Consider the following 23,878-nt stretch of genomic DNA (forward strand, 5'->3'; position numbering starts at 1 on the left):
AAAATGAAAGAAAATTCTCAACTACAGTTGTATTAAATGTTCTGTCTGAGAGCAAATTAAATGGAAAAGCTGCATCACATTATATGTAATAAATTAATTGATTATAAAGTGAGAACAGCAGATTGTAAATTTTACTTTGAATTAACACTTAATTCTGTTTAAAAAATATGAATTGTTAACTTTTATGCCTGACAGATGTACATCTTGAGTGCCTTCATTTTTATTTCTACTTGGTAAAGGTATTAAGACAGGAAATTAAAACATTAACTACTTCTTTTCGAGCTGTTCTGTATTGCAGTGTTTATCTTATTCCACAAGGAGGCAATAAAGTTACATAACAGAAATGAAACATTACATGATTGGAATCACGAAAGGGCCAGCTAACCCTAGAATAAATGTTCGCCTAATTTGCAACTTCTGCAAGCTGAAGTTACAAGAAAACTTTGGGTTTGATGAGAGTTCCATCCAAGTGTGTGTTTTAAAAAATGTATTAAAGTGATTGCAATGTACAACAAGAATGGTCATTATTTTTGGATTTCTCAAAATTGACTATCCATTCAACAATATTCAGAATTAAAATATCCAAGGACTAATGAAAGTGCAACATAATGTACATGTATATTCTGGAAAGGAAACTTTGTACTCAAAAGATTTAAACTCCTGTGTTGATTTTCTTAGCTGAAATTAAGATTTCTGATGATGGAGAAGGTAGATACTGGAAAATGAATTAAGATCTTGACATTGAAAGCATTATTAAAAACCTGAACAAACTGGACAATTTTATCTGGGTTACAATATTATAACATTAAAACAAACATTTAAAAATATGGGTGAAATGTATCACCAGTTTCATCTTAACAAATGTGAGAATTATTTTCTTCCTTTATACTTTTGTGCTACATTTCCATTCCTCAATGAGGTCATCAGGTCAGTGCTCTGCACTCAGGGCTTCACAAATGACTATTGGAACATCCAAAGAGAAACTTGTTTAGCCTATTTTCCACAGGAAAGCTATTCAACTCTGTATAGTGCCTTCCCACATAGTCTGTCCTCCACAGGTATAAACCCACACCTTTCAATAGACGGGAACTCCATTCAGAATTCTATTTTGCTTGGCAGCTTTTTAACTGAAATTTATATTAAAAATGAGTTAATAAATGTGCAAGCATTATAGCCAATAATCTGAAACATGTTTATTACTCATTTCTTCTGTATCGGGCTACATTTCTTTCTCAGGTCATCTGTATCTGCCACAGTTTGTGTTTAATGAGAAGTGAGTTTATTTCATGTGCAAAATGTGTTAATAGAGATAAAGGTTTCAGTTTGTCAGTCTTGTCCAATCCTCTGTCTAAATTCATACATATCAATGGTGCTTCAGAAGAACAAGTCTATATTGTCATGGCTTACCGCTGCAATGATCAAAACATAAAGCCACCAGGATGGCGACAACACAAGATAACAAGTAAAAATCTATTGCTGAATTATGGTCTAACCTGACACATTATCTAGCTTCAAACACCAAAAGTACAATTGTGCACCAAATAAATCTAAGCATTAAAACCTCAAATAGAATGATCAGACATGATACAGAATCACAGTTTTACAAAAATAAATGCATTTTGTAAAATAAATTGTCATGCTGCCCGAGGTCTCAACATTTCATTTGTATTACACACTGATTGTAAGAAACTCATATATCTAAACCAATCATTGATTCATCTTCCATTTTCTAACTCACAACCATGCAGATATATTTCTCGCCCCTTACATTTGTTTACTTATCAACTGAAGGAAACAGCAACTGGCCAATTTCGAACAAGGTGACCCTAAAACTAACACAGGTAGAGAAACTACCACTATCCACAAGAGCCCTCAAAACTACGTTTCTATTTTATATATATTATACACATGCACACATTAAATCAGAGAATGATACAGCACAGAAGCAGGCCATCTTGCTCAATGCAACTACACTGGTTCTTTGAAACAGCCATCCAATTAATTCTATTCCTATTTACAGTCCAGTCAACGTGCCCTTCCCCATATATCAAATGCCCTCTTTAATTTTACAACAGAATCTGCTTCCATTGCCCTTCTGTACAGAGATTTTATTGATCTGTAAAGTACTACCCAGGATGTCTGTGGCAGTGTGGTAGTGTTCCTATATCTAGTTCTGACATTCTAGCTTCAAACCCCACTTCCCCTACAGGTGTATCATATCATATTTGAATAGGTGGATTGACAATAATTTCAAAAGTTTTTTTTCTTCTTCCTCAAGTTGGTTCTGGTTCCTTTGTAAATTGTCTTCCTTCTGTGTTTTGTAGTTTATGATCCTTCTGGAATTGGAAAACTTCTCCTGATTTTAGATATTTTTTAATCAATCAGAGATACTGTGAAGTACCTTGGACTTTCTTGCTCAGCTCAACATAACTTTAAACAGCTTTATCAAATTTATTTCTGCTCTGGGGAAAACAATTCCATGATACCTAATCCCTTTAATATAACCATAGCCTTTGTTCTGCAAAATCAATAAATTTCTGCACCAAGCACAATTTTACTTTGCGTCTGTGAGTACTTGCTGATGATGAAGGATACTTGAAACTGAGAATACTTTACCAAGCAATAGCTTAGAAATTCAACAGCAGTGAAGCATGACTCAAAAAGCGCTGCCCAAAGTGTTCTCTGTAATGTGGTTTACTCCTTCCTCCAGGGAAATTTAAATCTGCTCTAAGTCATGCTCATTGTCAAGCAGCAGCTATGATGTCAGCAAAATGGCAGGCAGCCAATCAAATTGAAACACTTGCACACGCACACTTAAAGAAAACCAGGAAGTTAAGTACTGAAATAATTATGAACGGATTGAGATAGGGTTAGGCTTAAATAAGGATTAAAAATTACACTTTAAACAAAATCTAAGTTTATTTCCAGAAAAGTCTGATAATGAACATTTTGAAGATTAGCTTTTCAAGTCCGTTTAGCACTGATTATGAAGTTAATTTTGCCATAAAAAAATCAATTTAGAGTTCATTCATCTATTTTTAAGGGATTTTTTCAAACAGGAGAGCAACAGAAAAATCAGCAATTCCAATGAATAGCCTGTTTTCAGTTTAGGGGTTGGGGAGAGGTGAGCAGTCTCTGGAGAAGCTTGCAATCACTGACAACTACTTCTAGATTTTCATACTATTCCATGTATGTACAATCTCCAGAAGTTGCTGTCAGTTTCAGTAATGACGGCAAACATTGGCAGTTTCATGAGCAACAAAGCAGCACTTTCTTCCACATAAAGTTGCAAAAAACTTGGATAAGTTAATATCGTCTGTTAGACAATAGCTATACATATTTGAGAATTTCTTTCCAAATGATACTTAAGTTTCTTCACCAAAAAGTACAGACATTTGCCTGTCACATTTTGGTGGTACAATAACAATACTTGGATATATTTAAAAGGGGTAATATTTCACTCCACATTCAAGATTATTAACACCTTAAGGATAGAAAGACCTGATTCGAATTGACCCAGTTCAAATTGCACCAAACTCTAGAGAATTAGTCATCCCAACTTCAAATGTACAATTTTGCTTGTTGTTCTACCCTGACTCAGCCCAGTCTGAAGCATGTTAATTTTTTTATATTCCTCGATGGCAGCATCTTTTTTTTTCTGTTTCTTAAAATTCATTACTAATAACAACATAAAGCCAAATATATGCCAGCTTGTTTCATTCATAAACAATGGAATATAGAATGGATTGGACATATGTTTATGTTTAATGATAGATCACATTGCCCAAGTAGAAAAGTGACAATCTAGTGCCAATATTTTCTCAAAACCAAAGCAGAGGTTCTTTTTAGCCGATGTGAGAGACCCCTTGAGCTTAGGTTACCGAGTTAACATTGTCAAGTTAAGGCAATTTGACATGTTGCTATTGCAAAATATCATAGAGATATGAGAGCAGGCAAATATGGAAATTAATCATAACAGAGATATTATAGATGTGTAAAGATTTTAAAACCTGAAAAGTTGTAAGTGAAGAATATTTCTGTTTTGCCAAGGTTAACACATCAGATTTACTTTTACATATATTACTTGTCTAGCAACACTTTGTATAATGTAACATGAGAAACATTGACTTAAGTTACACAATAAATCACTTGCACACATACCATATGTTACCTGACAATTTAGTTCAGGCAAGAATAAAAGAATTCAATATCGTAAATGTGGGGACAATATGCTAAGTCTGCTGCCTATAATTAGCTGCAAATTGAGAAAGTTTGAAGGGTTAACTGTAAGCATGGTTATATATGTTTAGTTTCTTATGTTAACTTTTAACTGGTAAAGCTAGCAGCCAATACTTACTGCTCTGGACTTGAAATGGAGGATATTCGAGCCTCTACTGGCAGTGCATTACCTCTTGGTTTCTTAACTGGTGGTCTTGGAGGACGTGCCTGTTTACACAGATTTGTATTAGAACAAAACTTGTCAGTATTAAAACATTATTGCAGACAGTGTCCTGAAAAAAAATGATTCTAGCTATCCAGAAGTTGAAGAATGAAATACACAGACATAATATTTTCAAGTAATAGTTAAATACATGTATGCAGAACAGGCCAAGCAGTTGTGGAAGAAACCCAAACAGAGAGCTTGTTATCACTTCAGATTTAGTTTGTCAACATCCTCTGATTCAAACTTGCCATTCAGAATAAAGGATACCCTGGTCAACTAAGTAGAGACTCTGTACAAAATCATGAGGCATTAATCTATGTCAAACCCGGGAGAAGTGTGACAATGACACTGCTGTAACCTAATGGATTGAAGAAAAAATTCTGTTTCACATCTTCCTTAAAACAAAACCTACTTAAGCTTTGGAAGCCTGCTACCAAATAATAGCTGCTATTAGGTCATCAAATGTCTGTCTTGAATTAATCAGAGGAGTTCATGAAAACACTGTTCAATCAACTATCAGCTACTCAACAAAGATACCATCCATAGATGAATAAGGCCTTCTCCTGACATTATTCATTAAACATGTCCCTAAAGAAAGTCAACCAGATGCTTAGTTTTATGAAATGTACTGTACATCGCAAGAGATACTGACAATCTGAACTGAACAGATTAATAAATTAAGGACACAAACCTGAAACAAAAGCAAGATGCTCAGAAACACAGAACAACAAGTATGTTTAATGTAGTTTGTAACATGCTAAGGGAAATCTGTGAACATTCGGAATGGGAAGAATTAAAGCTGTCAATTTGTGCAGCTCACCATGCTGTGAGAATGCTAAAAAAACTACACATTTAGAAGTTCAAAATCAATGTGCAGACAGCAGGGAATGAGGGTCAAATACGAGCAACAGGTTTGGACGATGTCATACTTTCTGTGCAACACCTGAAGTCTGAGGTTGGATTAGACATTAAGTCAGTCCAGGGTATTGATTCTCTCAAACTACAGACACCTTGATTGCAATGGATTCTCAGTTGTCAGTGGAAGTACTCAGGTGATTCTCAAAGCATCCCATGAGACATCAATACTGAAGAATCCAGCATCACACTGAAAAAATATTTTTTCAAAGTTCAGTATAGAGTAAACCATTATAGATGGTTGAGATAATAAATACAGAATCAATATATCATACCAAGAATGCCTGTTTCACGCCTTTTGTATTCCTACCAGCCACCAGGGTTTGGTGAAACTTTCCATGCCAAACAGCTTCTGTTGGTAGTGTGTGGAAACTGGGAGGGTTGACAGTTCTTAGCATTCCAATAACAACAGTTTACATGCTTGCATAGTGGTATGTTTACTGATATTCTCACTGCAGACCATATTGGACTTCTTCGGTAGATAAAATATAAAGTTTTATTTAGGCTTCTTAAGAACTGTAATGTTCTGAAGAAAGGTCATTGCATTCAAAAGGTTAACTGTTTTCTCTCCATAGGTGCTACCAGACCTGCTGAGCTTCTCCAGCAATTTCTGTTTTTGTGTGTTTCAGATCTCCAGCATCCACAGTTCTTTGTTTTATTTGAGGGACCTACAATCTATGCATAATCTGGCCTTCATGTGATTTCAGCACCACAATACAATTGTCTTAATACTCTTTGGAACAAGCAGGGATAAGCAATAAATGTTGCTGTCATCCATGTCTAGAGAGAGCAATTGTAGAATTTCCTATACAGTCAGACAGCAGCCAAGAAATACATCACATGTGGCTGGTAAGTTCTACAATATATGATGTCTGAAAATGAGAGAGTAAGGGGGAGTTGTGAAAGGGCTTGAGGACCCTGTAGCAAGCTTGTGATGATGTCACAGAGCTGTTCCCCTATTGGGCATAAATAGCACAGTGTGTAGGTGGTAGTTAGGTGTGACAGATTGATGAATGCACACATGGAGAATAGTTTTTCAAGAAGCTAACAGTAAGATTAGAGTCTGGTATATCTTTAGTTACCATGGTACAGTAGTAGTTGGCATAAATAGGCTTCTTTAGAACAATTTATTACATAAACCTGAAGACAGTTTTTGACCTTGCCTTTTCTTTGTCCAGCCTGTCTTAAACCCAAACGCTTATATGAGAGCATAAATATACACAATGTAAGGGAAAGCACTGAGGTTCTGCATAGATTTGATTCACTGGGTTGCTTGCCCCTGCTTCAGGTTCCCCGTTGGTTGCTTCCTCTCATCCTCTGTTGTCCTTCTCAACGTGATTTTCTCTATTCTCCATTTCCACTCCTGTGTTTCAGGAAGCATCTGATTAGGAAATGCCAGAATCAAGAGGGAGAGCCTTATACAGGAAACTGAAATACAGGGGACCAGCTGCCTCTCAGCACCAGAACAATCACATGTTGAAAGGTGCCACGTGTTTGTCCCCAAGCAAGTCCTTATTGTGACTACCAAAATTAGCTGTTTTTTTCAGTACATGACAAAAAAGGGCTTCACATTTGGAAAGTTGATGTCGCACTAGGGAATGAAATCAATTACTAAAAAGCAAACACTACGTTTACAGTCATCTGTATTTTGGATGATGAAATACATATACCCATTATAGTCTATCAATACAAAGCCTTATTTCTCAATGAGCAGAAACTTATGCATGGACTAAGAGTGCCACAAAACAGAGAGAAAACACAAATCTGATTTAGATTCAGCTGAAACAGAGAACAGCTTTAAATAGGTGATATCATTGCATAAAAGTCTTAGAACCAATATTTTTGGATGTTATCACCTAATATAGTTGCTATTTAAAGATAATTAAGAAAAACTAATAAGTAGCATGTGGTGCTGCTGGGCTGAAACACATTCAGGAATAGCATCCAAATTGCCAAAAATGCAAAGACATTGCAAAAAAAAAACAATGTTTAGTACTATAGCAGTATATAAAATACATATCATATACTTTAAATAATGATTCAAGTAATTCTGAAAATGGCGTCACAGGAGCATGCCTCTTTTATTCTTACCGTCTTCCCCACTCCTCCTACCCACCCCCCCACATCTCACCCCCACCACCCCATGTGCTTCAGTCTTTTCACATAAATGTTCAAATATCCAGGATTCAACCAGCTGCTTCTTTTGCAATGTCTCAAACCAGTGGCACTGCGCTATTCAAAAGGGTACGCATTGCTTTTATCCCTCCCCCCTCCAAGGTGGTACCTCCACTCATGAGCCTTGATGGAACATGACTTCACAATCACAGTGGTGTGAAGGTGCTGTGTTGCTGGCTTCTTTTGTGGCTCATTTTGTTCGCTTGCTGTTTTGTCTACCAGATGCCCTTAACTATTTTCAGTTTAGGAATTAGAACAGATAGTAAGAGGGTGACAGAGACACAAAATGTAAAGTAATGTCAGTTTTTTAAATATATTAAATAGTTTCACTTAAGTCTTTTTTCCATATAACCTATTGCAGCTGGTTTAAAACCATTAAAGAGCAACTTCTGATTAATGAGCTCAACGTGAAGAAGTAAAGATTCCACAGATGTTACTTTTGGGAATTGCTGTATTAGGAACTTGGGAAATTATTTAAAATAAGTGCCAGGAACCTAAAAGTCCAAAGGGGTTTCAAATTTACTGATCTGAATGTTGGCTACATTGACCATTTCCATTTAAGGCTAGAAATGTAAAATCATAGACAATCTATGAAATTACAAATTTCATCAAGCAATAGTTTTAGGATATTTACATTAGCACTTTTAACATTCACCTTATATGCAAAAGATATGTGAGCAATATTCAATCAATTTGCAGAAAAAGTCCAATTCTACACTGATGTTCCCCAATTTAAAAAGAAACAACAAAAGAAATTAAATGAAGCATTCACGGATTTAACTCTATGTAGAATACAACAAAAGTTTAGCAGTGAGGGGGGTTGGTGTTCAAACCATGACCTCAGTGTAGCCAGTGATACTGAAGTAACAGGTCAGGAAAGGTCAGTCTGTGAACTTGCTGAGGAGGGGGCCAGGCCCCAGACAAAGCTGCCCTTCTGCACAATGGAGACAGCTTAAGCATGTGAACCCATTGGTAGGAACAGAAGGATTAAGTTTGTGGCAAGTTTGCCTGAACTTGCAACAGGGAGAAACATGGGGGAAAAGAACAACAGAGCTAATTAGCTGAGCTGAGCTGTCAGACCGCAGCTGAATGGCTCAGTGCCAACAAACAAAAGGAGAGGCCTGGCAATCAGCAGGATCGATGGAAAAGACTGCTTCATTAGGGATGATAGAACGAAGAAGGGAAAAAAGAAAAAAGGCTGTTTAATTAAGCTCGAGCTGGAAGGTGATGCGTGAAGCTTGCCTGTCATCGTGCTGCTAATACTTTCACCTTTCCGCCAGAGCTTTGAAAAGCCAGCGATTACCCCACTAGTGTCAGCAACACTAGATATATCTGGGGAGAAATGCAGAAAAGGATTGGAGCCATAGCCTAAAGGGACTTCAGTGGAAAGTCAAAAAAAAGATTCCCTAGTGTTCTGAACCTGACATATCCAACTGGGCAAAGCTGAATTTGCTTTAGACCCAACTGCTCACATTTAATCATTAAACATAAAATTCAAGCTTATGTTCAAAACAGCAGCTCTATAATGCATGCAACAACATAATAATGTGCCACTTTCATAAATGAATTTGTACTTACACAGGGTAAAACAGTAGTGATTAACTACAGCTGGACAATTACTAAATCCATAATCACAAGGCACCAACCCTTTTATCTGAAATATGATAAATATAGTTTGGTAAAATGTGATGTTAATTGTTTAGCTTGTGCAGGGCATTGCACCATATAGTATAGCAGTATACTTCACTGGTTTATGTCAAGATTATGCAAACCCTGTAAATGTAAAGTGCTGGCAGCATCAATGAACAATGAGTCCTTTTTGACAAGTAATGTAAACTAAGTAACACACCATGGTCAACTGGGATTTGATATATTCCGTGGAATCTTTAAATGCTGATAAGATACAATAGGAATTTAAAAAAAAAATTTAAAAATGCAAATGAAATTTACTTATAAAAAGGAAACATATTAGCAAAACCTGGATGGAACTAAGGAGGAAGAGAATTCACTCTAACCGTTCCTGAAATGTCACTGGAGGGTTACTGCACGCACAGTATTAAGCGCTGAATGATAAATTTATAATTAATTAACAACCATAACAGGCATTAAATTTCTACACCCTGTCCTTATTTTGATAAAGCAAAGTAAATTTTAAGTGTTTTTGGTAACAGAAACTATATTCCAAATCAGTAATATCTGATGAATTATAAAATTATAGACATAACTGATTAACTCTTGATGCTCACAGTAGTCAAGCTGAAGGAAGAAAAGTGAATGCAATGTTCACATCAATGTGGACTGTGTTTCAACCTTGAAATTCAAACTTTTTTGTCTGGGTAAACCACACATCTTGTTTAAGCTTATACCAACACTCAGTATCTCTCTCGCATTGGTAAAAGTGCGTGTGAAACAGAAGTTATTAATTGGAGACATGACACACAGACAAATGCTGAACTAGAAATAAAGAAAATGGCAAGATCTGTTAACAGTGAGGTCGTCAGATATTTCTGGTGGTACTACCAAGAGTTAATCTGTTACATTTAAATCCATTACTTAAATGTATTAAATAAAACCAAGCTTGCATTCTTCTCACCGTAAGTCAGAGGCCCATCAAAACTGCACATATTTTCAATATTCAGGCCTGCTGATATAACACACAAAGATAGAATTGTATACAATGGAACCTTGATTATCTGAATATCAGATTATCCAGCAAGATCGCAAGGTCCCGCTGATTGGCTAAACTGTGTTATCCTGCATTTGATTATCTAGAATGCGATTAACTGAATGAAATACTCCTCATCCGTGTCCTTTGGATAATTGAGGTTCCCCTGTACTTGTTTGAAACCAACCTTGCCACAAATGGTACTGTATCGGTGTTGCAGCCATGGATTCCAACCCTCATATCATATGCAATAATTGTAATGATTCTTATGTGATGCAATGGCAAGGCAGAAGAATAGTCTTTGTTTTGTTGCGATATGATGATTAGGGTTGGCAGATTGTGAAGAATACAATGCTGGCTAATGGACTAGAGCAAACAGTAAAAGATCAATGATAATGATGCCTCTTATACGGAGGACAGTGTCCATTAATTTCTCTTTAATTGATGGTATTTTGGTTTGGCTTTTCTTTTCAAATCAAATCTCAGCTAATATTTGTGCAACCATCCTTTTGGTTCTTTGGATTAGCAGCAAACTGCAGAGTCCAGGGCAGAAGGTCAAACATGTCCCCATCCCAGTCAGCTATTACACTTGGTTCCCTATTGCTACAGCTAATGGGTCTGCAGAAATTGTGTGCATTGCTTGTGACTTCTAAGCGAAGTATCACACACTTCTTAAATGATTCTCAAAGGCAATATTATTCTAAAGCTGGTTATTGCATTAAATATGAAATCAATATTAAAATTGCTGATACATTATTGACATGATCGTTTTTTTTATTCCACTTAGAATACTGGTTTTTGGTTATGCATCTGAATGGTTCAAATGACTTTGGAATGATATTTGACTAATGCTGATTTTTGGGATCCAAATAATAAACCATAAAACATTCATGAAGACAATTAAGAGGAAGCATTGAAATGAACAGTGTTTCCTTAAATTTACGTGTTGTGTCCATCATTTAAATTGTGTAACAGTACACAAGTTTCCCATTTACAATCCCCACTAGCTGACAAACCCTACTTTTTGGGGTCAGGTAATTTCTATATTTCTTACTCATTTGATTGTGTGCCATTCTATAGTTGAGAAACTGACAGATGACCTGCTCCCAAACCTCTGCTTACACCATTCGCTACCAACATGACATTCCTTTCTTTCTGTGAAGAATAATTTAACCTCCACTGTCCAATAATACTGATATAGGGAGCTCTTTGAGTGGAAGAATCATGGCTGTCAAAATTTGTCCTGGCATTCTGAGACAGTGCACTATGTTTGAAAAGTCACTTAATACTTCACCAATATCAACTGCAAATTTTCAACATGGTCATCTGAGATTGCACCATTCACTTCTGTCAGGTTACAGAATGGTCAGGTTACAGAATGAGCTTTCCAAAATTCTGAACATTTAGAAATCTGAAAATATCACAGAACACTTGCAAAGAATATGCCCAGAAAATGCCCCTTGAAATGAGCCTCATGCATATTGCAGCTTGGAGCCCTTTAAGAGCACAGCACACTGTCTAAATATTGAAAGTTAAAGAACAAATATGTACTTAGTGAAAAGGTTAGACCACCTCTGAGCTTGTATTACATGCATGTTTTCCGTGTACAAACGAAAGTGCCAAATCTAAGCATGCAGTTGAGTTAAAACTTATATCCAGACATTCGCGTTCTAGTGGTGTTACCCAGGATTCCTATGAAAACGTAAATGCGCAACATTTTTGCCACAGCTTTAACCTAATGCCAATTATAACTAAATCATCATACATAAGAAGAATTAGGAAATAGATGAAGAATCAAGCAAAGTTCACACCTGTCTGAGAGAAAACTGAATAAGATCCAATCCCTGGCTATAGGACCAGATAGCACAAGGGTAAGTAATCAGCAAAGCAACATAGATGGTGTTAAATATAATTAAGGAGACACACAGCTTCTGTCTACTCACGGGCAAGGTAGCACTGTTTATCTTTGGAGGTGGTGGGCGAGGTGGAGGGACTCTCTCAGGCTGTATCAAAGTGGAAACTTAAACATCAGAACAGAAGTATCCTTCAATTCAATTAAAATAAAAACAAACATAGCAAGCAACTTATAAAATAACACAAGCATAGAAATTTGCACATGTTGTGAGTTCATTATGCCAGATATGTGTATTCATATCAAGAACTTGATCTGACATAATGGGCTCTGGCTATAACAAACTTTTACATATTTTTAAATAATTTATCCTGTACCAACTTTTGCAAAAGCATTATTTTTAATTATGAAGCATGAGAAAAGAATAAAGAACCTAACAGTCAAAACCCACAGCAAAAATTCTTACATACATATACATAATTTTGTAAGACATGTCACTTCCATGTAAAGTTGCAGAGCTTCACAATTATTTTTATTCAAATCACGGGTACAGTACTCAAATTAAGTAGCTCTGGCAGACATTATGACTTAAATCCATTTAGGTCTGTGCGAATAAAGATTGAAATGAACTGAATTTATTTGGATTTTGTTCTCTCTCTATGATACTCATAACCTGGTTTGTCAATTGTAATGTCACTATGTTGGAGATGACATCCAATATTCAAATGAGAGAAGCTTGGCGCTATAATAGAACATGCTGGCTTTCCTTATTAAAATTAATGAAATTGAAAAGCTCTCCTTAAATGTATTTTGAGTATAATGTGTTTTGTATTGTTTCCTCATTTGTGAGTTCACTCAAGGTTGGCCAGACAAGTTGACTGCATGTTTGTGTTAGTTGACCATTCCTTTGGGGGCAAGCAGAAAGTTTTCCTTCAAGAAATGTAGTCTTCCCATAAAATGTGAACCTGTTTACATGCCTCAGTGTTTTACCATTGAGTATTCTCAAGACTAAGACAGATGTTAAGTCATTTAGGGAATCAAGATCCATGGGGTGTAAAACTGGAGAGTGGAGTCATTGAATGTCCGATCAGCCATGATCTTATCGAAAGACGGAAAATACCTGATGGGCTGAATGGTCTACTTCTGCTTCTATGTCTTGCAGTCTTTCTATGGACAATGCAAGAATTGCACTATCTCCATCTTCACAAAGGCAGCATGGGTCAATGCTCCTAATCACATAAATTTCACAATCATTTTCCTCTTTCCTCTCCACTTTTGTCCTTGGTTACTCTTCAATGTGGACACACTTGACCCATTTCTTTTCATGTCTTCCAAAATATTTTTCACGTTTAGCAGCTTCCAAATTTCGTGCTTTTTCCCTGCTTTGTCATGATAAAGTCAACAACATAAATGTTAAAAAGCAGTCCATTTCCATGTTACTTAATAGGGTTGAGGATGAGCTTCCTAAACTGCAGTATAGTAATCCACACAATGGGCCACATGATTATTTTGGACCCTGATTGTGTTGTCAGTTATAATATAGCTGAAGTCCTGGACTGATATCTATACTGGACAATTCTCAGTGAGGCAAACCTGAATTTTAATGCTCGGAGCATCTTACACTGCAGGTTGAACTCAGGTTCGTGCTAAAAGTAGAAGGTCAACTTTCAGATTCCATGCAGCTCATTTTCAGTGAGTACAGACTGAATGATTCAAGTTTAAAGAAAGTCATCAGTTGGTCTGTAGGGCTAATTAAAAACTTCTAAAATATAGCTTCACACCAGGTATGCATTTTAACACAGTGTGACTTCACACTTGAGTGTCAAATCACTGACTTAATTTTCAAGTTATGTTGCATCTTCAGTCAATGAAAATTTGGACACTGATAAGATAGATGTAGAACCTTACACCATTGGAGTTTGACCTCAATAGCCCTACTGATACACTAGATAATACTGGAGGGGGGTGCATTTGTAACAACTAATGATACAATGGGAACTTTTCCTAATATCCAGGCCAACATTTGTCTTCCAGCTAATACCATTAAAGAGTCACTAATTAAGCAGTTTGCTTGAAGTTACTGTATTTGAAATTCAAATATGACTGCTATACCCAGGCACACAAGAGTTTTCTATTGGAAAATTTAAAAACAATATCAATAAAATATAAACTTTCGCAATGAACACTTGACTATCACAATAAGCGATCATTAAATTCCAATTCATACTGTGACCAATTGTACATTTTCCCAATATAATTATCATTCACTATGTTGAATCATGACTTTTTAAAAGCAAATTCTTTAACCCAATGCCTTTTCTAAATAACTGACTAAAAACGAACCATTTGAAGTTGAAAAAAAATCAAAATTTAATTTCAAAATAACCACAAAATAGAATTGAAGATGATCTGAAGAATAAATGATTAACTGAGGGAAGGGATGAGACCGTTCTTCCTGAGGATGTCTAGTTTTAAATTTCCCAAAGAGTACAGTGTCCTTCACTGCTCCCAAATATTAGTTAACCTTCTCTGCTAGTAGCAATCCAGAGAGTTTTTTAAAAAAACAGGTGGAAATACAATTTTCACACAGTCATTTAGCTTCGCAGGAAATGAAGCATAAGGTTACTGGAAGAATGGTTTGAGATTTATTTACCCCCCAGCAATGCTTTGGGACTTCATCCACAAACTGCACAGGGTCAGATTTCATCTGGATTTAATAAAATCCTTCGAGGACAAAGCTATATTTTGGATACAAAATTGCTAATAAGATTTTTTTCCTTAGTTCCGTCTTTTCAAATGTCCTGAGGCTCTGTGATTCTGTAGGCTTTTTTTCTGGTTTATAAACTCAGTATTAGGAATATGCAAAGAATCATTTATTTCATTTATGTGACAGAAATGATACCATGTCATATATTTCAAGCAACATTTTAATTAATTGTTACAATGAGCAGCTTACCAATAAAACCTGAAGAAAAAAAAAGTCTATTCTTAGTGATGCTTGAAAGGGTTTATTAGTAATCTGCCTCAGCCTATGCATCACGGTCACTGCAGTAGTGCCAAATAACAGCCCTAATAGCAAAGAGATTCAGCCAAGTGTGTTATAATAAAACAAAAGTCAAGACTTATTTCAGATCATTCAGACTTCCGAAACAATGAAAATTAAATTCAGCTATATGTTATAGATCTGCCTTGGTTTTTACTTCATTATGCCTGTCAGTGCAACAGTCAGAAGAAATTTAGACTTGAAGCTTAATTTGTTCAGAAGCATCCATTATTTGCTTAGGAGTACAGAACTACTAAGATATTGAGGAATTACAACAAATAATACATATATAGCTGTCAATGTGGAAATAGAGTTTATATTAACTATAAACAGACTTAGCAATTTATACACAGTGATGGATGTTTTAGGAAATGTGTATGAGAAGTGATGCTAGAAGAGAATAATTATCTATATTATATTTATTAGTTCCTTTTTTATGTCTTTAAGGTCTTTGAGTTATTCAACACATTTCTTTTGCTTCCAGCCAATACCAATTCATGAAATACAAGTAACTTACAGCTCTCTGATTAACCTTCTGCAACCTGCACCCCTTAGAAATGCAAAACAATTGTCGAACATAGATCTCTGCCTCTAGTCTTTCTCCTCACTCCATGGGAAAATACTTCGCATTCATTCAAAATTTAGATGCTGGCTACTAAATGACATGGGTATTCTCTGAACCAATACATAAATTTACTTTGCAATAATACAGCCCTAAATGATGCCTGTAAAAAAAACTGGGTAACAATAGGTGATTAGCCTGACATCTACGGTTAGAAAACATCGCAATCAATTATTAAGGAAGTATAGCAGAACATCTGGAAAACCATAACCTAATGAAGCAGTCAGCTTGGCTTCACGAAAGGGAAATCATGTCTGACTAATTTATTGGAGATTTTTGAGGAAATCTCAACCAGAGTGGATAGAAGGGAACCAGTACATGTGTGTTTGAACTTCCAGAAGGCATTCAACAAGATACCTCACAAAAGCTAAAGTTAAAAGATAAGAGCCCTATGTTGGAGGTACTACAGAGAATGGCAAGGATAGGGAACTGGCCCATGGGCAGGACATAAATAAGGGGTTTTTTTCAGGTTGGTGACCTGTGACCGTGGGGCTCCACAGAAAATAATGCTGAGACCACAACTGTTTACAATATATATTAATGATGGAGAAAGGAAGTGAATGGACTGCAACCAAATTTGCAGACAGCAAAAACAGGTGGAAAGCAGGTTGCCAGAGGGATGGAAACAACTTACAAAGAGATTCTGGTAAGTTAAGTAAGTGGTCCAAAAGTTGGCAAATGGAGTATAATGTGGAAAAATGTGAAGTTGTTCATTTTGGAAGGGAGAACAAAAGAACAGAGTGTAATTTAAATGAAGAACTCCTGCAGAAAGCTGCAACACAAAAAGGGTCGGTGGGGGGGGATACTTGTACACGAAACACAGAAAGCTAGCATGGCAGATTATCAGGTACAAAAACAGAATGTTGCCCCTTATTTCAAGGGGTTGGATTATAAGAGTAGGGAAATCTTACTGCAACTGTACAAGGTGCTGTTGAGAACATATCTGGAGTAATGTAAACAGTTTCTGTCTCCTTATCTAAGAAAATATATTATTTCATTGTAGACAGTTCAGAGAAGGTTCACAGGGATGATCCCAAGTATACAGAGATTGCCTATAGAAAGATTAAACAGACCAGGATTCTACCCATTGGAGTTTAAAAGAATGAATGCTGATCTTATTGAAACATGCACAATTCTTAAGGGGCTTGAGAGGGCAAATGCTGAGAGAATGTTTTCCCTCATATGAGAGTCTACAATCAGAGGGCACAGTCTCAGCATAAGGGATACTAATCTAAGACTGAGACTTCCATTTTTCCAGAGAGTTGTCTTTGAAACTCTTTGACATAGAGGCTTGTGGGGGCAGAGTCCTTGTGCATATTTAAGGCTGAGATAGATTGTTAATCAGTAGGAGAATCAAGGGTTATGGAAAAGGAAGAAAAGTGGATGGGAAGAATGTCAGTTAGATCAGCCATGTTGAATTGTGGAACAGGTTCGAAGATCTGAACAGCCTACTGCTGTTCCTATTTCTTATGGTCTTAATGAGCTACTGGTACAGGAGAGATTTGCACAGAGCGTGCAAGCCAATCACTCAAAATCTGATGAAGTGGCAGCTCTTCAAGAACTGTCGGTTGGCATAAAAGTTAAGACATGACAGAGCAGAAAAGGGTACAATTGCTCAGAGGGGAACAATAGGGATAGGCAACAATGTTTCTCTTGATAGTGAAACTTTATAAGTTTTGCTTTAGAAGATACACCAAGACAAGTTGGCTCTTTTCGACTTGAAACTCAGGCGGTGGTAAGTGCACACATCAGTTGACTGCATGGAAGTCAGCACTTAAAACAGAGGTGCTGAAAACAGATTTCCTAGAATATGTCCAAGACACTTGTGGGGGGAGCCTATGAATGGACGTCCCTATGTATTGACTGGCACAACCAAAAATGTCTCAGAAGGTGCAGCTCCCATATTCAAAAGGTCCCTCAATTTATCCCTCATTTCAATTATTCAGTGAGTTCAAAACCACTCTGTGCTCACCTCATCGCACATTATGATTCTCAAGGGGAAACGTCACAGGCTCCCAAGTGAGGAAGGTATTTTCAATTATTAAAGGCAAGTACTGGTTAACAAAGGCTATAAAGAGTAATAGGCTATTGTCTCCTGCCAGTTTGCTTGATTGCCTCAGGAGCTGGAGGAATTTTCCAGTATGTTTCCTGAGTTAGCAGTATTTTTTCCCTCTGGTTGTTTTCCACTCTTAGGAGATTATGCAGTTAGGGTTCGATAGATTTTTTTCCCGATTCCTGTACGTTTGTGTGCCAAATTGAAAATAATAAAGTAAAATACTGATGGAGAAACATCCCTGAAATGCAAAAGAAAACCCGACAAGGCAACATGTAATAAAGAGTCTATACACATTTACTAAGGAATAAAACACTTAAGTCAGTGTAAACCTTGCCCAATTTTTATGCACGAAACAAGTTCTGAGAGCAGAGCCTTGTTCAAAGATGTACAATGTAGGAAAAGGACCCTTGTTTGCCAAAATAACTGGAATTAACTGCACTCAGTTATTTTTGTGCCAATGGTACAGCAAATTCAGCAACTCCATATGAGCTTAAACTCAAATATCCAAAGGTTTCTATCAAGGTAGTGTCACTCCAGTATTAACTCTGCAAAAACAGGATCGGCCTGCCTCACCAGTGAAATGCAAAAAGTTGCTGGCATTTGAACAGTAAATATGAACTAAACTCGTCTAAGTATCATTTTGATAGGTATTATTGTCTGCCAAAATTAACTTTTCTGGTATGAAACTTTCATGTTATAAAGTGTAAACTCAGTTTCCTTCAAATTTTAATTGTTAGACATTTTCAAAATATGGAATTTAAATTGTTCTTAAATTATGTCTCTCCCTTAATCCAGTTTTAAAACTTTCCCTCCATTTATCTCTAGTTGTGTACCTGATTTAACATTGAATCCTAGTATTCCAATTGACACATCCTATGCAGTTCTGGTTAAGCAGGTAGACAGTTGCTTCTTCTATTCACCAAGGTGCCCTAGTTTCTTCATGTGTTATCAATTCTTACTTTCATAAACATATCACACAAATAATTTAAACATCTAAACATAAAGGCAAGTCTAACTAATGACTAACATATCTGAAGCCCTCTCTACAGCCAGCAAATTGCTTTATTTTTCTAGTTCTTCAAGGATAAAAATTAATCACACCATGGCTGGTTAGAAGGTGACATTTATTGACTCAAGACACAGAGTCATGCATCATAGAGTCATAGAGATGTACAGCATTGAAACAGACCCTTCGGTCCAACCCGTCCATGCTGACCAGATATCAACCCAATCTAGTCCCACCTGCCAGCACCTAGCCCATATCCCTCCAAACCTTCCTATTCATATACCCATCTAAATGCCTCTTAAATGTTGCAATTGTACCAGCCTCCACCACATCCTCTGGCAACTCATTCCATACATGCACCACCCAGAGCTCTCATCATAGATGACACTGATTACAATGATGGAACCCCACCCATTGTAGTTGTTGGCAAGTTTAAGTCTCTTGAGCTCTTTCCATTCACCATTTATTCTTTAGGTCACGGGTTCTCTCTTGCACCTTGGTCTTGTTTTCTCTTGCTTGAGTTTTGATAGAACTGCCAGTTCAAGAATGTCTTGCATTTGTGGTCTAGGAGATCCTGGATCTTCTAATTGTTCTCGTCGAACCAGTTTTGGGGTTTCTTGGTCATGACGCCAAGCATTTTCATGGAGGTGCTGATGATAGGTGGCTTTTAGGGTGGAAAAGGCCTGTGGGTATTTTCTGGCTCTGGAAGGTTGGCCATGATCAGGTTGGCTGTGAGGCGACGCCCAACTAAGTCTTTCTTCTCAGGGTCTTTGAGTCCAGCAATGTCGAGTCTCCTGCAACAGAGGTTTTCCTGCCTCTGTCAGTTTGGGGCCAGGTTGTTGGAGATAGTAAATCAGATTAGTCAGTGGTTAGCCCAGCAGTTGTTGGCTCTGATCATGGTGAGGGTGATATGGACATGTTAGTGGTCCCTCGCTTGAATGGTGATATTGTATTAGGTGCCATTGCTCAGTTTAAAAATATCAAAGGGATCCAATAAGACTGGCTCCAATGAAATACACTGTACATTTTCCTGATAATAACCCCCAGTTTGTTTTTCCACATCATATTTGCTTGACACTTCATTTCTTTTCTTGTCATTTAACTTTAATTTGCTTACATACAATCGATTGACTCCAAGAACTGGGAAGATATCCATTTTCTGGCCCTTGTTTTAGCTCAGTGAGCTGAAGATATATTTGCGAACGATAGAGAATGAATTGTCAAATCCAGTTCAAAAGTTTTGACTTCCTTAAGATCCAGTATCTCACATAGTGGCCTGCTCAGAACAGATGACAAATCTGTCATCCCTTGTCTGTTGACTTAAATATTGAATGCATTTCTCTTCCTTCAGCTGAAGGTTTTAAGCTGGACCCTGGATGGGCTAACTGTGAGTCTTTAAAAAAGCTAATTATCAATGAATTGTTATCAGTGTATGGGATTATTACAGTATGCACCTGCAATGTATCCCACTTGTATTGGTTAGTCAAATACTTGCTGTCAGCATGAACAAATCACTTTACTTCACTTTTTACTGAAAATTTTTTAATTAGTATTTGACAAATGCTTTTTCATGCAAAAAAAAAGAATATACATCAGCAATAACAGATAAATAGGTCAACATTGTTTTTTCTTCAGACTTAATCTATGAATGTCAAAACTCAGAACATGCAACTAACCAATTTGTACCGACTACACAGTAATCTTCTAATATCTGTTTGACAGGAATGACATTTTCCACTGCTTAGGACAGAAATCCTGTGACATTTTTATTCATGGTAGCGTATGCCCTTGTAATGATCAGCTCTGGCCGATCTGCTTACTGCAGCAGCCCTGGAGCCCTCTGAGAACAAATAAGCAGTGGAGGTGCCAGCAGTCCAACCTCCTTATTAAACAGCACCAGGCTCCTAACGAAGTCCAACTGTTGGAAATTCAGAACGTAAAACCCTCAAGGGCACCTCTGGCACATGACTGCTTGCATAATTTTTAACTTCTCAAGAACTAGGCAGCTGATGACCTAGCATTTCCAATCTCAGGTAAGATCCATTGCTACCAACTTTACATTTGATGCAATAGTGGAGACTGTATTTTAAGAATCAATGAAGAAAATGTCACGTTCATGAATAATTGACTTTTTGAAAAGTCAGTCTTCCAAATTATATGCCTTACTAAGTTACACAAAAAAACTGGTATTTCAAACAGTAATCTGTAATAAGTTATATTAAAAGCTCAGAGTATGATTTCTAAACTTATTCTCTTGGGTATTGACGGTACATTGTGCAATAGAGTAGCTTACAGATTGCCAAGTTCACACTACAGTTTTCTGGTGGTCAGTGCATTTAAACATGGATAGAGATTTGAGCCATGACATCTGCATAAAAAATTTCAATTGAATTTACTCTGCACTCAATTTTTTTGTCTTCAAAAGAGGTGTGGGAAACCATTAAAGCTCTGTTCTACAGGATTAGGAACACATGACTTTTATTTATGCAAAGTCAAGCCTTTGTTAGAAACTCTTAAAACGTACCAAAGAATACATGTGTTTTTAAATATTGAGAACAAGCTAAACGCAGATCCAGAATCTCGACAAATATTATGGGATAAATTTCTGTCTGGGCACACTTCACAACCAAACCATATTTGGAATAAGCTGCCAGTAGCAGTCACCTCACCAGTGAAAATGTCATTTCCAGGCCGCCGAGATTCAGGAAAGGGGTTGCAATAGGAAAATGTTGCAAGGGAAATTGCAAGGATGTGGAGTTGAGGATGGCTTGGAGATTGGGGACATGAACTATTTGAAAACATACAAACAAAATGATTTGCCTGTGATAATGGTCACAAAAGAATATTGAGAAGGAACCACACAGTAGGGTACTTAATAAGAACTCACAGTATATCGGCATGGATAGAATAGTGGCTAGCTACTAGAAGACAGAGAGTTGAATATTTTAGGATGGCAAGCCATAGGGACCAGTGCCAGGACTGCAAGTATTTACAATATATCTTAATAATTTGGATGAGGAAAGTGTCTGTACTAGAACCAAGTTTGCCAATGACACGAAAATAGTTGGGAAGGCAAATGGTGAGGAAGAACAACGAGTTTGCAGAGGTTAAACAAATGGGCAAAACAAACGTGAGGTTATGTCCTTAGGCAGGAAGAATAGAGAGGTAATATTATTTAAATGGAGAAACACTGCAGAAAGCTATGAATCCAAGTTCAGCGGGTAATAGGAAAGGCATACGAAATATTGGCATTTAAAAGGATTTTAAGGAGTTTAAAGGAGGGAGGTTTTGCGAAAACTATACAAGGCACTAGTCAAGACTACAGCTGGAACACAATGAACAGCTTTGGACATCTTATCTAAGGAAAGATACATTGACATTGGAGGCAATCCAGAAAAAGGTTCACTAGGTTAATACCTAATACGAGGAGAGGTTGAGTAGATTGGGCATATACTGTTGGAATACAGAGAAATGAGAGGTGACTGTATTGAAAAGTACAAACATTCTTAGGGAATTTGACAGCATAGATAGAGACAGTTTGTTTTGACTTGTGAGAGAGTCTTGATCCAGAGGGTATTATTTTAGAAAGAGAGGCTCCAGATTTAAGAAAGCGATGAGGAAGAATTTCTTCTCTTAGAGGTTGGCGATTTTGATTAAATTTTTATTACAGATGACTGTTGAGGTGTGTCATTAAGTGTACTCAAAGCTGAGGTAGACAGATTTTTAATCAGCGAGGGAATTTAAGGTTCCTGGGAAAGTCAGGAAACTGGAATTGACGATTATCAGATCGGCCATTAATTTCACTGAATGGCAGAGTAGACTCAATGGGCTGATTGGCCTATGCCTGCTCCTATGTCTTATGGTCACTTGCTCGAAGTGGTAACAAATTTTGTAGAAGATTCCTTTAATAAACTTTAGATATTTCATTATTTTTTAAGTATTCAATCATGGGATGCATTGCTCACAATGACCACATTTCTTGTCAGTTCCTAACTGCTTTTAAGCATGAACCAAGGAGTTAAGCCTTTTAAGTAGCTATCTGTGATGTCAATAGAAAAGAGACCTATGACGGGTAATTTGGTATTCTTTGCAGCTGTATTCCACTTGAAAAATAGGTGCACTCCAAAAAGCCAATCATCACGGATGAAAAAGGCCAGCAGACTTCGTGGGCAAAAGGGCGTATTCCTGTACTGTACTGTAGTGTATTATATATCAGTTGTTGGTCAGAGAGCTGTTAAGCTAATGACTATTATCAGATCTTGGATAGTAAATAGACATTTTTTACTTGTGCATGTGATTTGGTGAACCAGTATATATTGTCCATCTTTAATTAACCCTGGGAAGCTGCTAGTGAATTACCATCTTCATCTTGAACTGTTGCAGTCCATGTAGTGTAGAGAGAGAGTTCCAGGACTTTGACATAGCAGAAGAGGCAAATGAAATCTCGAGATTATTACAATGCTTTAATGTATTGGAGGATTGAACTAATGTCACATTTAAAGAGGTTTTACTAGTATCATCTCAACCTCTACAACTGACTTAATCTGTCATGAATAAAAATCACAGAATGTTCAACCTAAGCAATGGACAACATTGTTCCTGTCAAAAATCTGGTTGGATATATTCTAATCCATGCAAAAGAATGTACAGAAACTCCTCGTCATTTCCCATAGAGCAGCTGATAGCTTCCAGAAGTTTAAGTGAAATTCTCACCATTATTCTGATGCTTTGCCAACCTTAAGACTGTATTAATGCACAAAGCCTTTTTTTAAAATTATACTTAATTGCCCCATTGTTACAACAGCTCTGAGAATTTGCACCCGCACATACTTTTGTTCAGAAAGCTAGGTTTGAATATCATTCATATAGGATATTTCATTTTTAACTGATGAAACACACTATAGGTTAGAACATTTTCCCAGCATGAGGGAACTCTTAGTAGGGTCCCTATAGTACTCCTTTGCTTCTTTCTGGGTGACCAGAAAATGCTGGTTTGAAAAATCTGAAGGTGAATGGAGATGGAAAATGTCTCGTTCAGTTATGCAGGCATCCAGTGTGCCCATAATCAATATCTAAGTACTTAGTGCATGTGGTCAGTCA

At 36.9% G+C, this 23,878-nt stretch overlaps 1 protein-coding gene across 4 annotated transcripts in view; it reads right to left on the bottom strand.

The window, feature by feature from the left end:
- The window catches only part of dennd1a (DENN/MADD domain containing 1A), a 525,508-nt gene that overhangs the window by 25,530 nt on the left and 476,100 nt on the right, over positions 1 to 23,878 (bottom strand). For 2 of the 4 annotated variants that reach the window (XM_072566189.1, XM_072566187.1), the window contains exons 20-21: positions 12,143 to 12,202; positions 4,358 to 4,446 (exon numbers count right to left, since the gene is read on the bottom strand). In XM_072566189.1, coding sequence (XP_072422290.1) covers positions 4,358 to 4,446; positions 12,143 to 12,202 — 149 coding nt within the window. The remainder of the gene's footprint in view (positions 1 to 4,357; positions 4,447 to 12,142; positions 12,203 to 23,878) is intronic. The other 2 variants (XM_072566190.1, XM_072566188.1) reach the window with 1 other exon arrangement.

Source organism: Chiloscyllium punctatum, chromosome 49, assembly GCF_047496795.1.
Source record: "Chiloscyllium punctatum isolate Juve2018m chromosome 49, sChiPun1.3, whole genome shotgun sequence".
NCBI lineage: Eukaryota > Metazoa > Chordata > Chondrichthyes > Orectolobiformes > Hemiscylliidae > Chiloscyllium > Chiloscyllium punctatum.